At 50.3% G+C, this 15,364-nt stretch overlaps 4 protein-coding genes across 4 annotated transcripts; 2 read left to right on the plus strand and 2 right to left on the minus strand.

Annotated features, from left to right (window-relative positions):
* Positions 1–429: 429 nt before the first annotated feature.
* On the plus strand, positions 430–1,602 carry UCRPA7_2436 (putative sterol-4-alpha-carboxylate 3-dehydrogenase protein; the record flags this gene model as incomplete). The annotated part of the gene is made up of 2 exons (XM_007914990.1): positions 430–912; positions 967–1,602. The coding sequence occupies 2 exons, from the start codon at positions 430–432 to the stop codon at positions 1,600–1,602; spliced, it is 1,119 nt and encodes a 372-aa protein (XP_007913181.1).
* Positions 1,603–2,740: 1,138 nt separating this feature from the next.
* Positions 2,741–5,074, minus strand: UCRPA7_2437 (putative rho-type gtpase-activating protein 1 protein; the record flags this gene model as incomplete). Its single annotated transcript, XM_007914940.1, has 4 exons — positions 2,741–3,971; positions 4,116–4,764; positions 4,823–4,938; positions 5,052–5,074. The coding sequence occupies 4 exons, from the start codon at positions 5,072–5,074 to the stop codon at positions 2,741–2,743; spliced, it is 2,019 nt and encodes a 672-aa protein (XP_007913131.1).
* Positions 5,075–8,415: 3,341 nt separating this feature from the next.
* UCRPA7_2438 (putative integral membrane protein) lies at positions 8,416–9,617 on the minus strand (the record flags this gene model as incomplete). Its single annotated transcript, XM_007914969.1, has 2 exons — positions 8,416–9,057; positions 9,108–9,617. The coding sequence occupies 2 exons, from the start codon at positions 9,615–9,617 to the stop codon at positions 8,416–8,418; spliced, it is 1,152 nt and encodes a 383-aa protein (XP_007913160.1).
* A 4,377-nt stretch (positions 9,618–13,994) lies between these two features.
* UCRPA7_2439 (hypothetical protein) lies at positions 13,995–15,047 on the plus strand (the record flags this gene model as incomplete). Its single annotated transcript, XM_007915025.1, has 1 exon — positions 13,995–15,047. One exon carries the CDS (start codon positions 13,995–13,997, stop codon positions 15,045–15,047), a length of 1,053 nt encoding a protein of 350 aa, XP_007913216.1.
* Between the last annotated feature and the right edge of the window lie 317 nt (positions 15,048–15,364).

Consider the following 15,364-nt stretch of genomic DNA (forward strand, 5'->3'; position numbering starts at 1 on the left):
TAGAGAGAGCAAATGTTTGACACAGGCAGCAATGATGGTGAGCTTGTGAATCGTCAATGGGTGGGTGTGAAGCTACCTAATTAAAGTATATCAATGATGAGAGCTGCCTTTGACAGAATGCGGGGTGGAGGGGTGGCTACCTAGAATGGCTTAATGTGTTCGTTGCTCGTTGCTCGGGAAGCTGCACCAAGCCTGGAGGTTACCTAGCCCCTGTGAGCACTAATGTGAAACCCCTGCAGGGGGCTTCGTAAGGCTTGTCCCTCACCATTCTGCAGAGAACAATCGGAGTTGATCTCAGCAATTTTTCCGGCGCAGACCGCTAATGATTGCTACACTGTCATCATCCATCTCTTCGCTCTCCCACATGCCATTGGACTTCTCGAGTCGATTATTCAGCCTCGAGAGCTAAGCAATATCGTGACAATCGCAATGGCATCAGAGAAGAAGCCCAATTTGGGCAAGGCCATAGTCATCGGTGGATGTGGATTCCTGGGCCACCACGTCGTCAACCTCCTACTCGAAAGATACACAAGCGAGCCCTCAGTAATTGACCTGCGATGCTCCGTGAACAGACGGCCGGACTCAGACGGTGTAAATTACTTCGAGGCGGATATCACCGACGCTGATAAGATGCTCTCCATCTTCCAGAAGGTCAAGCCGGACGTAGTCATCCACACGGCATCCCCGGCCGTCCAAGCAACAGCCAAGGTCGCCGATGCTCTCTTCAAAAAGGTCAACGTCGATGGAACACGGGTCGTGGTTGAGACGTGCCAGAAAACCGGTGTCAAGGCTCTAGTCTACACCAGCTCTGCCAGCATTTTGAGCAATAACAAGGATGACCTGATCAACGCCGATGAGCGATGGCCCGTCATCCGAGGCAAGGATCAGACAGAGTACTACTCCGAGACCAAGGTGTGTTATCAAGGGCTCCGGCTTTGTATACACATTTGCTAATGAATACTTCAGGCCGAAGCCGAAGAGTTGGTGCTAAAGGCGAACCGCGACGGATCCCACAAGCTCCTTACAGCAGCCATTCGACCATCAGGTATTGTGGGCGAGGGAGACAAGATGGTTCTATATCACATGGTCAATATCCTTCGGGAGAAGCGCTCGCACTGGCAGATCGGCGAGAACAACAACATGTTTGACTTTACCTATGTGGTTAACGTAGCACATGCACATCTCCTTGCCGCGAGGGCTCTTCTCCACTCGTCCGAGGCGAATATCATGCCCCTAGATCACGAGAAGGTAGATGGCGAGGCATTCTTGATCACCAACGACAGCCCGATATACTTCTGGGACTTTGCTCGAGTGATCTGGAACGAAGCCGGATCCGAATACGGCACGGACCATGTCTGGGTCCTGCCTCGTGAGGTCGGTTTAACCCTGGCATCATTGAGCGAGCTATTCTACGCTATAATCAGGAAATCGCCTACCTTCACTCGACAGAGAGTAGTGTACGCGACCATGACGAGATACTATGATATTAGCAAAGCAAAGAGGCGTCTCGGGTATAAGCCTATCGTCCCCCTTGAAGACGGCCTTCGCAGAGCTGTCAGATGGACTTTGGACCAGGAAAAAACTGCCGCCATCAAGAAATGATTTGACTTTTTGCAAGAAATAGTCAAGCCAAAACGCATTATCTAATTCGCCATACCCTGTACAGTTACGATTACTTAGATGATGTAATACGATAATCATGCTCTTTCAATGCTCCCCAGGTCATGATTTACTTGTCATTTCCTTCCCAAGATGCGATCATGTAAGAGGTGCGAGAATCATTTGGACTTTCATTGGCTAAAAATATTGGTTGTGCGATCATTGTTCAACGACCTTCAGGTCCGTGACAGAAATGCTTTTGTAGCAATGCGTATCAGGTTTTGATCGCCATTCCTCAATCAATTTCAAACGCCTAGCTTGCCGAAAGGAAGAAGCAGCAAGAGTGAAAAAGACATCTGCAAAGCCCCAATACCTTTCTTGGTGGAAGCTTGAGGCTCAACAGCAGGCGCATCCACTCTACTCCAAGACAAAATCGCCATCCTTTTCTGATATAAGCTGTAGCATAAAAAAACTTCACGAGGTATGTCGTCGACTTTCACGTCCGCAAGCGAACGAATAATAGTCAAAAGAAGGAAAGGGAAACGCCTCCAACGATGCTCATGACTTCCAACCCAGGTCGTAAGAGTCTAAACAAGGAATATAAACACGCTCATGCCGGGGGTATTGTCGTGACTGCAGTATGTATTCATTTCAGGGACAGAACATGCTCTAGCCAGTTCCAGTGATGCCAACTGAGCTGTTCTGTCTACTCCAACCAGAGTTTCTCCATTCCCTCCTTTGGTTGGGGTCAGCGCTGCCCGTGCTGGCATCAGACGCTTCGAATGATTGCCCATATGGTGACGGATGAGGATCATCAGGATTTCTCCACTTAGGAGGTGGAGTGCCTTGGGCTGAGTTGGCATAGGGTGCAATGGGTTCTTGAACAGGACGGACACTTCGCTCCTCAGGCCAGCCTGCGGGATCCGTCTCTATTCTCCTTGCTTGGGGTCTGGTTTGACCAACTATGTCGTTGACGTCGCCGTATGAGGGACCATTGACCCGCCGATCGCCGAACCGTTTTAGTATTTCTTTTGTTGTGATCTCGCCATTGTTGCTGAAGAGTGTTGGGTCATTCAATACATCAACAAGATCATCCGGAACCTGTGATAAAATATAAGTATACACTCGTAAGACAAAAAACTCATGAAGTCGAACTAACCAGACACATCTCGTCAATATAGTTGATGAGATCTTCTACAGCTGTGATAGCAAACATGGGATCGCTATCGAGTACGGCCGTCTTTGCATTTGTGTAAAGGATATTTGGCGCAATGACAGTGGCAAGGTTCTTGATATCCATCTTGGAGCCTGATTCATCATCAACCTGATGAAAAGAACCCGCCCACTTCAGGAAGGAGAACAATATTTCAAGAGAATCCCGGTGGCATTTGGGAAGCAGGCAGCAGGTGAGATGCAGACACTGTCGTCTCTTGTCGTCATCTTGTATTTTAGCAGCTGTCAGCCACAGCCGGTAGAGTTTGTGCGTCATTAACGGATCAGGCAAGTCGCGGAGGTAACGTTTCAGAAGAGCCGCAACTTGGACGACAGGCTGGCTGCTGAGGTTGATATTATCACAGCCTTCCCTATCGATCTTTTCACAAAGATCGCTGAGCTTTTTAATGTTTCCATTCTTTCGGAACACGCCTTCGACAGAAAGATCCATCTTTCGCATGGTGGAGACGATGTCATCTACAATTGCGGGTATTCGCAATGTACCGGGACCAACGCCATCGGTCGAATCGGCACCGTCTCGCTCGATAATGATTTCGAGCGGCACACCAAAAATACCCTTCTTCTTGCTTGATTTCTTGCCATCGTTCTTGAAGGCTTTCCCAAACTTGTTCCAGAACGTGGCCGGCTTTCTCGACTCAATGAAGCTGAGGAGCTCTTCCAGGCTGAATTCTGATTCCACCATGGGATGCATGGTCAAGACTGCAAGATGTCGGACAATGAAATATTCCATCGGGGATAGCTCGGAGATGAACTTCTGACCCCCGGACTGGGGAGATGGTTCTGAGCCAAATCCTCGATCAGCATCTCTGGTCGCAGACTGAGATCGTGGGTGACTAGCGCCAACATATGGTTCCGTAGCAGGAGAACGGAAGAGCTCTTGGCGTCCAGGTTTATATGCGGGACGTTGCTCTCTCTTCTGCTCAGCTGCAACAATGCGCGGTATGTCATCCAATGTAAGAGCATCTTGGTGTCCAAAAAGAGGATCCATGCTTGAGTCTTCACCAGCTTGATCTTCTGTGATCTGGTATCCTTGTTTGTTCGCCGGACCACCTTCCGCACCGGGCTCATCCATTAAGCGAGATGCGCGAGCCTTCCTAAAGCTGGCCGATAAATGCTTATCAAGACGGGTGCTTCTGAGCCTTCGAACATCATTTAGTGTGCTTTCGTATGAAGATTCTCGGTGATGCTCTCTTTCTCCGGCATAAGACTTCGATCTGACATCGGTTTGAGGTCTTTGTAGGTCCCTATCTCCGACAGGTCGGGAATCGTCCACCGAATCAAACCCATTCACCTCTTGGTCTCCGGACGCAGGGGGAAGAGCGCCAGTGCTCCTCAAGATCTCCAATAAACGTGCCAATGCAACCTTGAGCAGGAATATGTACTGTTGCAGCTTCGATACCCGCTCGAACGGTGGCGCGTTGTCCGAACTATAAGTTTGGCAGTTGGTACAAAAGATCTTCTGGTCGTAGAGATTGAGCCGTGCTTGATCAAGGTCTCTCCCGAGCTCCTTGCCGCATCTTGCACATGCCATGCAGCCTAGATGCCACCTCCTCTCGCCGTTCCTCGCGCACTCATCCTCGATAGGCTTGTGGCACAATGTACATTGGTCCGAGTCGTTAGCTGAGAGACGTGCCATGCCACTGGTGATTTGAGCAGTGCCTTCCTCGTTTCGAAGAGGGTCGAGATCATTCAGGTCATCAAGAAATTGGTAGAGCCCGTCAGAGGTGTTTCGCTCCTTTTCGATACGGAGAGCACCTTGAAGGCAAATGCGGATGAGAAGTTTCAAGTAGTGTGCAAGACCAGTTACTAGAGACAGCAGATCCTGTGTAACTCCAATCTTACGGGAAGATTTGTCCTGCGTCTTGGACAGAAGGGAGAAAAAAGCTACGATCTTCTTACAGAGCAGCTTGGCTTCCCGTCCATAGGATAGACCTGAATAATAGTCAGTCTCAAGTACACCCCGTAGTGAGAAGAAAAAGATGTGGCTTACCTTTCATATCGAGCTTTACCATGGTAGAGTCTAGTCTGTCTGCAGACTGAAATAAGACATCCACGTGCCAAATAAACTTCTTCGCAACCAGTACACCATCGACATAGGCTCCATTACTAACATGCAAGAGCATATCAGAAATGCAAGCAGCTGAAGATTCCTCGAATGTGGAGAGGACGCTCCATATACGGTAAACTTTGTCCTCCATCTTTTCTTCCTCTTGTCGTACAAAGTCTCTGCCGGCCGTATCATCGTAATCGTGGGATTGTTTAGGCGTGTCTTGCGGTGCGAGGAGGCGCACGTTCCAAAATTTGTGGATCATGTAACATTCTGGATGCCAGTGCTGGTTCTGCCCGTTGCGGAAAATTTCAACGAATTGTTTGAGGATGGCCGTTTGACAACCGTTACAGCGCTGCGCGAACTGAGTTGAGTAATGATAATGGCAGTAGACCTGGCCGTCATGTTCGTAGTAGCTGTCCTGCGCTCCAAAAACAGTTGGACAGAGTGAGCATGTGAAATGGTCTACATGATACTTGCGATCCAATGCGGTAATGTACGACCCTCGCAAGGCACCACCACACTGGTGGCAGAGAAGACCAAGGCGGCGAAAGTAGTCCGTCTCACAAAGAGGATACTGCCCCTCGCCGTTACCATCGTCTGCAGGGAAGAATTTGGATGCAACTATCTGACCGCAATCCTATATGAACAATATGGTCAGCCAGCTTCGCTTCAATTATGGATTTCCGATATGATCCACTTACTCGACACTTGAAGCAATCCAAGTGAAATGTACCATCCAGCGCGCGGACAAACTGTCCCGTCAAGGGCTCCCCACACTTCTTACACACTCGAACTTGCCCGCTTGCCGTCCGACCATTTCGACCCCTCGATCTATTGCGCTCCTCGCTGCGTCGTGGATCTAGGTCTCGATCTCGATCGCTGGCGCTCAGGGCCGGGGATCCTGGAGGCCTTGACAGATCTCCATACCCGCCATTTTGTCGCGGACGGTATGGCGAGGCGTTGCCCAACTCGCGCTCCGTGTGATAGCTTACCTCCTCCGCAGACCGACGGCCTTGAATCCGGTCGCTGGCCTGATCGCCATTATAGTCAGGCCCCAACATGGTGGCCTGCTATGCAGAGCGGTCCCCTTGGTCCTTCTCCAGTATCAACCTCGTGTCCACGAAATGGACGCCAAATTCTCGACGATTGGTCAAGTAGAGGTCTTTAAGTACTCGAGTACTCGATAGTCTAACAGTCTAGCTTCGACATCAAGAGGAGAGCGTCGCAGGCTTCGCGTCACGATACTGCACGTGTTTGCCGAGTCACTGTGGTCGCTTGCACGCGCGGAAGTCGATCGGTCGGTCGAGTAGTTGCTAGCCAATACCGGGGGATGACTAGCCGGGATAAAGCGTGCCCGAAGTCGGTTAGTTGTCGGCAGGGAAGAGTGTCCCTTTAAGACGAGCTTTGGCTGCTAGAGAGCTTCAAGGCAAGAATGTTCGGTAGGGTGGTTGATGAGAGGAGTTGCAGGCTCAGGAGGCGATGTTGCTGGTCAGACAGAAGCGATCGACAAGTCCCCGCTGCAACACCGCGTCTAATTTCCAGAGTAATAAGTCGCCGCCTATCGAGTGACGGTACGAAAACAGCATAGAATCGCGTATAGGGCCTCTATCTATATCCAGGATAATGCAGGAGGTCATAGAATAGAGTGGTCGAATTGGGTATCAAGGTGTGGTTGAGCATGCTATGGCAGCAGGTACGCCAAGGGAGGGTGCATTGCTTGGTCAGGGTCAATGTTAATGCGGGTCCGGAATGAGGCGGTATCATTCCCCCCATTCTTCAACATGGTCCTACTCCTACAGATTACTACCCAGCGATCCCAGTGGATTTCGAGAATATACCATGGGTTGTGCACCCGAAATAACAAATGATAATCTAGATAAATTTAGACTAGCAGCTTTTATCTTACTCTCAGGACGTTTACTACCAGGCGGCATGGCTTATTGCCCAGGTAATACGCGCCATTACACGTGGTGTTTTGGGTGTGGTCACGTGATTTTCTATAACCCCTGACCCCTATTTGTCGTTCGAATTCTTCACTATGAATGGGACGGCGAACCCAAATATATACGGTGAAAGGATGGAGCTACTGACTGCAAGTGCTCTCGTGACTGTTTGTAGCGAAAAGTTGGGTGTCTCGCAGAGAGATTTCAGGCTTTAAGGCAATGAATTATTCTGTATTGGCGATGTTAGTAACCAGTTTGGTCCAAGTAATCTTCACTGAGAATCGTATCATTTGTCTACTAAGCTGTAATTATGGCTTGAGTAGAACAACTTGTTTCTAATCCGAGTTACAATATTTTACGAACAATTCGATCAGTGTCTAAGCTTGTCTAGACAACTAGACCATGATGAGCTCGATGGAGCGACAGTGCGAACGGCATTTAGGGGTGAAATCCAAGAATCCCGACCTTAAAAGAGAAGGAATCCTTCTCGATGAGTTCTCTCATCGTGCCGGCCATCAGCTCATTCACATCCCAAGCAGCTTGAACAAAACGCCCGTAGAGAAATCCGGCTTCAGGCGTGGTAACCCAGACAGCGAAACCACCAGCAAGCTCAGCTGACATCGAAGTTAGCTTTTCAGTTTGTGGTCTGGGTCAATCGACTATACTAACGCGAGTCCCAAGTAATAACACCTGACGTTTTATTTCCTCTCATATCACTTTTAACTATGTCTATCTCAATATATCCAGAATAATAATTAATAATACGCATTTTGCTAGATGGTACGTCCTGTCCAATCTGTTGGAGAAGCATAGTACCAGAGTTTTTGGTCAGACAGTAGGTTGTCATTTGGAGCCCAAGAAAATAGATTCCACGAGCCAGCTGCTGAGACATGAATCAAAATCTGTGCGATAAAGCAGATGATGTCAGTATATATCTAGGCATGTGAACACTTTTGAATACTTACTGCTACAGCCCGATAATGGTAAGCTAGAGCTCATGATATGGCAAGCCTGGATACTCTCTGAATGTCTGCGGATGATTTGGATGCTTGTATCTTCAACTGTCAACATCTCTCAGACGAGAAAGAACGGTTTGGCCGGTTACGGCGGTATGCTCGTGTTCATTGCCTGTCAAGGGCTTAGGGAAGCTCCAAATGCCTGGCAGGGGGTGCAACGAGTCTGAAAACACAACCCCTTGTTCACTCTGAGTGTAAAGTCGGCTGAACTTACGCAAAAGATACCACCTGCTGAGATAGATATCCTACACAAACTAGGTGTATCTCCATCATCCAGTCACTGGAACAAATGGATCGCTAGGCTGCTAGAACAGACGGATTGAAGCATGAAGATTCGCATTCGCGCAATGTTATTCCTGGCGAGTAATAGTACGCAAAGTTTGGCTGAGATATAGAAGAGAAAACGTCACTTGTTTTTGCTCAAGCAGGTAGCCTCGCCTTGTTTCTAAGCTTAAACTCCTATGCGCCATTCAATACGTGTTTCCCACCATCGCTCCTTGAACATGGGAAATGCAGCAAATTCAGGTCTTCCGTGGCTTCCCCCGTGTAATTTTCTCGCCAAGAGATAGACTGACTATTTTCCATACACTAACTGCTTCAGTCTCTTCTCAATCACCTCACGACCGTCCAGCGTCTTCCAGACCTGATGAGGAGCCTTGTCAACTATATCCCAATCATGCAGATTCTGTGTGAGATGTGTGAGGTCCCTCTGCTTCTTCTCCCACTCACTATCCCGTCGAATTTCGATTCCGGAGCTGATGATCGCAATAGGAGTGTCCGGATATTGGATTGCCCGGCTGGATGTTACATCACGTTTCGTGAGAGACTCTGCAACCAGATTCTCCTGAAGCTTCGCGAAAATTTGCTTGCCCGTCTGATAGGCTGACTTGCCCCAGATACGGTCCACTCTGCTACGGCCCTTGAAAAGAGCACCAGGGACACGATCAAGGCCAAGCGGAGAGAGAATGCCGCGGAGCCATAGCATGAAGCCGCGACCGGGAGCTCCAATACGCTTGAGAAGATCTTCGTGTAAGGGATCGATCATCAAGATTGCCTCGACATCTCGTCCGTGTCGAGAGGAAAATATGCGGGAATATATTGAGCCAATTCCAGCACTCGCAAGAACCCATGGACCCTGTTCTCCTGCACGAGCAAGAGCCTCGCTCAAAGCTTCCGCAGCCTGTCCAGCTGATAGCGGCGAGGGGGCTGTATCACTCTGTAGACTAATTAGCAACAATTCACTCATTTAATTGTTCTCGTGCTTACCCAAGCCATGCCAGGCCGATCTGCGAAGCAGTACCTGCTGAAAGATCCGTTTTTGATGGCATTATCGGCAAATTGCCACAGACCGTTCTCTACCGGGTCTTCGCCGCCCTCAAAGAGCACGGTCGGTAGTTTCGTCCCTTTCGCATCCGTCTCGTTGCCATAGCAGTACAAGTGGATCTGATACTTGTCGCCGTCCACCCAATAAAGTTCGCCAGGAGGTGACACCTTTGCATCAAGGGCTCGAAGAACAAGGGTGCAGGTCATCAGGATGCCAATAAGCGTGAGGAGCAGCAGGGCAATGTTCGACAACAACACCTCTGTCCACTCGATGAGGGTGCGTCGAGTCTCCGGGCGGCCGGTTAATCTCTCCTCCTCCTCAGTCTTGCCCCACTGAACTGTGCGATCCGCAGCCGTGGTCCACAAGGACATGAGTAAAGCCCAGATGACCGATGCAATACCAATCCAAGTTTCTTCGTGTCTCGTCTTCGTCACTGCTAGGATGATGATCATGTTGACCAGCAGTAAGCCCGCCGTAATTATTGACAGGATCCTTGCAGACTTGCTTGGGGCGACGAAGAATAAAAGCGTTACGATAAGAGTTGCCAATGCGATGCTTGCAAAGCTGAAGGAGAAGAAGCCCGAACCCCTTGTATGCAAACCAGGAGGCGTGATAAAGGTCGAAACCAGCTGGAGCACCCACCATAGAAAGGTGATCAGCGTCAGGAAAATTGTTACATATCGGAAGAATCGAACGGTAAACAGATTATATGGCGAGACCGCAGGGTCGTCGGGACTCAGATACGGCGGCTCCCCGTCAAGGCGGTTGGGGAGGAGGCGTGTGTGCTCGTCGGGCGGTGGTCCATCGTGAGAGTCCGAAGATTGGGGGTCGACGGGACCATCATCATTGTCCTTGCTAGAGCCCCAGAGCTTCATCTTTATACCTAGGAGAGATCTAACAATCCCAGTTCTCTTCTCCAAGGTCCGATGTGAGATGCCCTTCAGTGCAATATAGAGCTGTATATCGCAAAGGTCCCAGGATAGTCGGAGGTTGAATAGCTTGGATGCTCGAGCAAGGGAGATCAAGGACAGGTGAACCCTTGACGTTCTTTAAGAATCTGGACCCAAAAAGCTCCAGGTCTCTTCCTCAAAATGGCCGATTGCAAGCTTGTGGGACGCAACCCATAGGTGCTATGGTTACGTCATGAATCGAGAATTCCATCCCCGCTAATCGATCGTCATAGTGTGCCGATTGGCCCAATCCGGCCGGCCACCCAGGCTGAGCTCGCTGGAAAACGCGCTAAAGAGCCCCTAAACCCATCGTGAACTTGATTAGAGCGACTCAAGCTTGCACATGCTCGCCCCATCCGCAATACGGATGTTACCTTTATGGAAAACCTTGCATTCTGTGCTGCAAAAGTATGCAGATCACCTGGACCTCTTCCAAAATATCCGATAAGATAACGGTGATATACTCCTCCGCCAGTGTAAGAAAGGACATTCCTTTAAGAGCCACAGTATTCAATGATGAGGGTTATGATACTTATAAATGTATCGAAGACACTGTTTATTACTAGAGACCTCACTAATTTCTGTACAAATAGTAATTCCTCGCTGAGGATGATACCATATTCTCTCTGAGCTAATGTTTACTATTCTGGCGGAGGAGGACATTGGGTGTGCGATATTTGTTTCATGTTTACTAGAGAATTGAGTCGTAATGGTAAGCATCAGAATGCATCAGAATTAACAAGCTTGTAACATACTTGAGTTCTTGAGTGAGCCCATGTATTGTCTGTTGCCTTTTGTTTTAAGAAAATGATTTGTGTCATTCAGTTGTTCACTGTGCCCGTGACAAATGCTTGCATCTAATTTCCACATCATTTTGACTGAATAGATACCCCCTGAACGAGATGGAACATGCCATCCTCGTACTGAGCTATGCGAACACAATATAAGTGGTGGGTATAGGTGTCGAGATCGCGGACAATTGAAAGTCAAAATTCTTCCTTATCTTCCATCATAAAGCGTTTCGTCGTTTATCATGAATATTTCAGGACTCTGCCAGGTTCAGAGTTCATACACGTCTGTGAACGAGGTCGGAATTTAGGCTCGGGTGACTGGTGGAAAGTCCAACTGCTCACTTCCCTTCCTCAGGCTTGGTGCCGACGAGCCGGAAGAAAATGATTGAGATGTCCGTGACCCCGATGACCGCCCAGAATATGATCCCCTCGCCTTGTGCCTCTGTTTGGCCTTCTTCAATAACACCTCTTCCGGGTCCGGTCCCCGGCCGGCAGGCTTGATGGCGGTCTCTGGGAGCTCGCCTATTGGTACGTGTAACTTTGCATTTGCTTGAGGGTCATCTAACGAAACGCCTGCCTTTTTATATGTCTCTTTTTTGTGCTGTTTGAGAGCCTGGCTAGATGGTTCGCTTGTTGAGACCCAGTCCTTCAACTGGGACAGCCAGCGGCCCTTACTGTCCTTGGACTTTGACTTTGAAGTTCTTCTATTAATTTCCTTATCATTAATGGCGCCACTGGCCGATGAAGAAGGGTAATCGAATGGTTGTGATGATGTATTTGATTGCTCGAGGCTCAGCGGTGACCCCGGAAAAGGGTTGACAGAGTCAGAATTCATGATAGAATCCTCGATCTTGATGTCGGCGCCTTGAACAAGTCAGTCACTGCACCATTAGGGGCACAGGAGCCCCGAGAAATATCTGCGAGGAACTTACTGCTAGTTTGGTATCAACTCTGGCTTCTTTCCCTGAAGTGGCAAGGCTGTCGTGGGTGGATCGACAGTTTCGTTCGTAATTATATTGGGGATGGACTGCAAAGGAAAAGGTTGATGTCTTTGACTGTGTACTGGCTTATGCTATTACAATAACAAACTCCCAACTTTTGATGTGACAATGGGCAACTTCGCGCGCTGCTGATCTACCTGATGCCAAATGTGCGCTTTTCCTCTGAGAAGACCAAAGGTAAACATGGTCTAAGAGTCCTAGGCGATTACAGTCATAAGGATACTTGATCTGTCGATTTGAAATTGAGATGTGTCATCCAAGAACATAGACTCTTTGGAAGTGCCGCATTAATTCTCCACTCTGTTGAATTAGGCCGAAATAAATAGAAAAACCGAAACACCGTTGCTCGTAACCCTTCACAGAGAATCACGAAGTGGAAGAGTCGTCTGAGAGGTAGTGGTAATTGGCGTTGAAGCTTCAGACTGTTGGTTTCACCACTGATGTACAGAACTAATTACTGTCACATGCAGAGGTAAGACCTCCAGGTAAATTGTATGTCAACAGTCGCAGAAATCAGGCCTGGTCAATGGAAGGGAGGCAGGGAGATATAGCAGCTACCAAAACAAGGTGGAGTAGAGAGGAGAAAGGAGATGGGGGGAGGGAAATCCGGAGGACTTGCATGACAGGGTTACCCAAGCCTACCTAGGTATGCACCCTCGCGTGCTTCGTGCTGAGCACAGTACGTAACGCCTGCAGCTAACCGAGAAAATCTGACAGATAGAGTAGGGGAAACTTCTGAGGACTGGATTTGCTAGCCTTGCTAGCAGAATGAATAGAAAAGTGCAAACCCGGCAGGTACATCATATCATATAGTCAACGAACGACCGGTGGCCGGTCAGGGTGCAGGGGCTCTGCAGCATCTCAGATGCTAGACCAGGACAAGGCCCCGCCTCCGGTGGTTTGACCTGGTGAATGATAGGCTCGACCGCTGAGATATAGAGAACGACGAAAAGAAAAAGCAAGTTTACTCGAGGCAAGCCGTGACAGGCAATTGGTGGTGGGTGGCCGAGCTAGTCTATGGAAAAAGCAACTCGGCAGCCATATGGAAGCCATGTGGGTATGGCTGGCCTGGTGTGTCTGGCTGCTCCCCCCAGCACTGTAGCTTGTGCTGGCATTGGGAGTTTGGATCGGATTCTTCTCCTCTTCCGCCGTTTTCTATCGCATTTTCGAGCCGTCCCCATCCGTCTCTCGAGCCCGCCATGGAAGCCATCCGCAGGAGTTGGCGTCGAGTCAGAGGGCGCCACCCTCCTCGTTCCGTAAGACATTGAGAGCGATCGCTCCGATGAGATGCAGGAGAGCCGTCATAACCTCAACGAACCCTAAGGCTGCATAATGTTCATAGGCGTATGGGGCGAGCTATCCTAGTTGCAGGTCGATACAACTCAACGGTTGTGGGCTCTCAAGGCTCTCTCCGTGAAGACGAAGACCTACTCGAGTCAAGTCACCAGCCATGTCTAAACATGAAACAAGCGTTGAGTTTAGGTGCCTTCATCACAGCCATTGAGTATCTGCAATGCCATGAAAAGCAATCCATCACCTTGGCGAGCTTGATGACTGGAAGTGACGAGCAATAGTGGCTTTCAGCACGATGTACGGTGCAGGTATTCGGCACATTCAGCTGGGATATCGAGTAAATTGGTGAGATATCTGGCGCACTCCCAGCCAATCCACTGTCGTTGCCGAGGACCAAGGCATTCCAGGTTCAGCCCAGTATATGAAAGGCAAAATGGTGGAGGAAGAGAAGGCGTGGGAGGGGCAAATCTAGCGTGCTCGCATCCCTTATCCCTGCCCCATCTCGGCTCGCCTGTGTTGCGCACGCTGGTTGGCTACAGTGGAGCGGGGCCAGGATTTTAAGCCGCTTCAGCGCTTTGTTTTAGGCTCCTACAAGGGTTGTGGCGGCGGCGGCGGCGGGGCGATTTACTTGATGCGTAGCCGATCAAACTATCGATCTGCCTGTACATACAAGCCACTTTAGCGATTACACCTGCTACGTCTGTGCGCTAACCAACCCCTCAACTCCACCAACACTCACATCACCATCGTCGTCAGCCTCTCTATAAAGCGACACACGGCAAGCTGTTCTCAACATGCCTGGCCTGACGGTCAACCCAGAGACGGCGCCGCCACGCATCGGCGCCAGCGGCTCCGTCCCCGACGGCCGGACGGCACCTTCGCAACCACAGCCTCAGCCTCCTGCGCAGCCGGTCTCTACTACATTTGTACCTCCGCCTATACCACCTTCCAGCTACCCACCCCGGCCGCCACCTATCCAGACACAGACACAAACCAATACACAAGCAACACCCCAAACACAGACATCTCGGGCATCATCACCAGTTCGGCCGCCCGTCAGCCCCATCACGCCGACGCTGGCACCTAGGCAACTGCCAGCGTCCAAGGCATCTACCGGCGCCGGCAAAAGCACCGCAGCGCCGTCGTTCGCGCAGGGCCGCCCGGCCTTCACGCACTCGCAGCCGGACCAGGTCGCCGTTCCTGCGCCGCCGCCCGTGCCCCTTGACTTTGAGTCCAACCCGGACGTGCTCGCGCTCAAGTCGGCCATCGGCATCCTGCAGCTGCAGCGCCAAAAGGCTACCGCCGACATCCAGGCACTGAGTCGGGCAAAGGAGGGGGCGCTCGCGGAGCCGGGCGCGTTCCTCAGAGACCTCAACTCCGGGCGGGTCGGGACCGAGGGCGACCGGCTGTTCGTGTCGGCGCAGGACGACGCAGACGATGACGACTCGTCCGATTCAGATTCGGACCTGAACGATGGCGATGCCGTCGGTGCTGATGACCGAGAAGGTCCTGCGCTGAAGCCATCACCCATGAAACTCGGGGGAGGCAAGGGCAAGGCTTCGGAGAAGCCGCCATGGGCATCGCTGCCGAAACCACAGAACGTAGTCCGGTGTCCACCCATCAACTGGTCACAGTATGCGGTTGTGGGCGAATCCTTAGATAAGCTGCACAATGAACAGCTTGCACGGCCCACACAGGGGAGTCCAGCGGTGATCGGAGCTCAGGGGACATATCAGTTCAAGGGTGAGCCCAGGGCAGGTGATGGGCAAAAACTTGTGGGCATTGCTGCCCCCTATACCCCCGGACGCGATAAGCTCGACAAGAAAGCAAAAGGCGCTAAGCGTTGACGGACATGTGGTCAGATCAACGTCTTTAAAATTACGACTGTATGATGATATGAAGTGGCCTGCATTGACGGCGTACAGGACGGGACAGGACAGTTGTCTAGAGTGGTGTAGATATTTTATCAGTAGGCACACTTGAGTGGCAATGCTCGGAGACGATGCCATTCTCTGAGTCGCTTAGTCGCTCAAAACAAGGCTGGCTCATATTCGATGACTTTGATTGGCGAAATATCAGATGCTGGTGTCATGTACTCTATCATTCATAGATTATGGAAGCAAACAATATGGGCACCGTCACTCCAAAAGGCCAGGGTATCTAC

The sequence above is a fragment of the Phaeoacremonium minimum genome (assembly GCF_000392275.1).
Source record: "Phaeoacremonium minimum UCRPA7 unplaced genomic scaffold PA7_03_scaffold_160, whole genome shotgun sequence".
In the NCBI taxonomy this organism is placed as follows: domain Eukaryota; kingdom Fungi; phylum Ascomycota; class Sordariomycetes; order Togniniales; family Togniniaceae; genus Phaeoacremonium; species Phaeoacremonium minimum.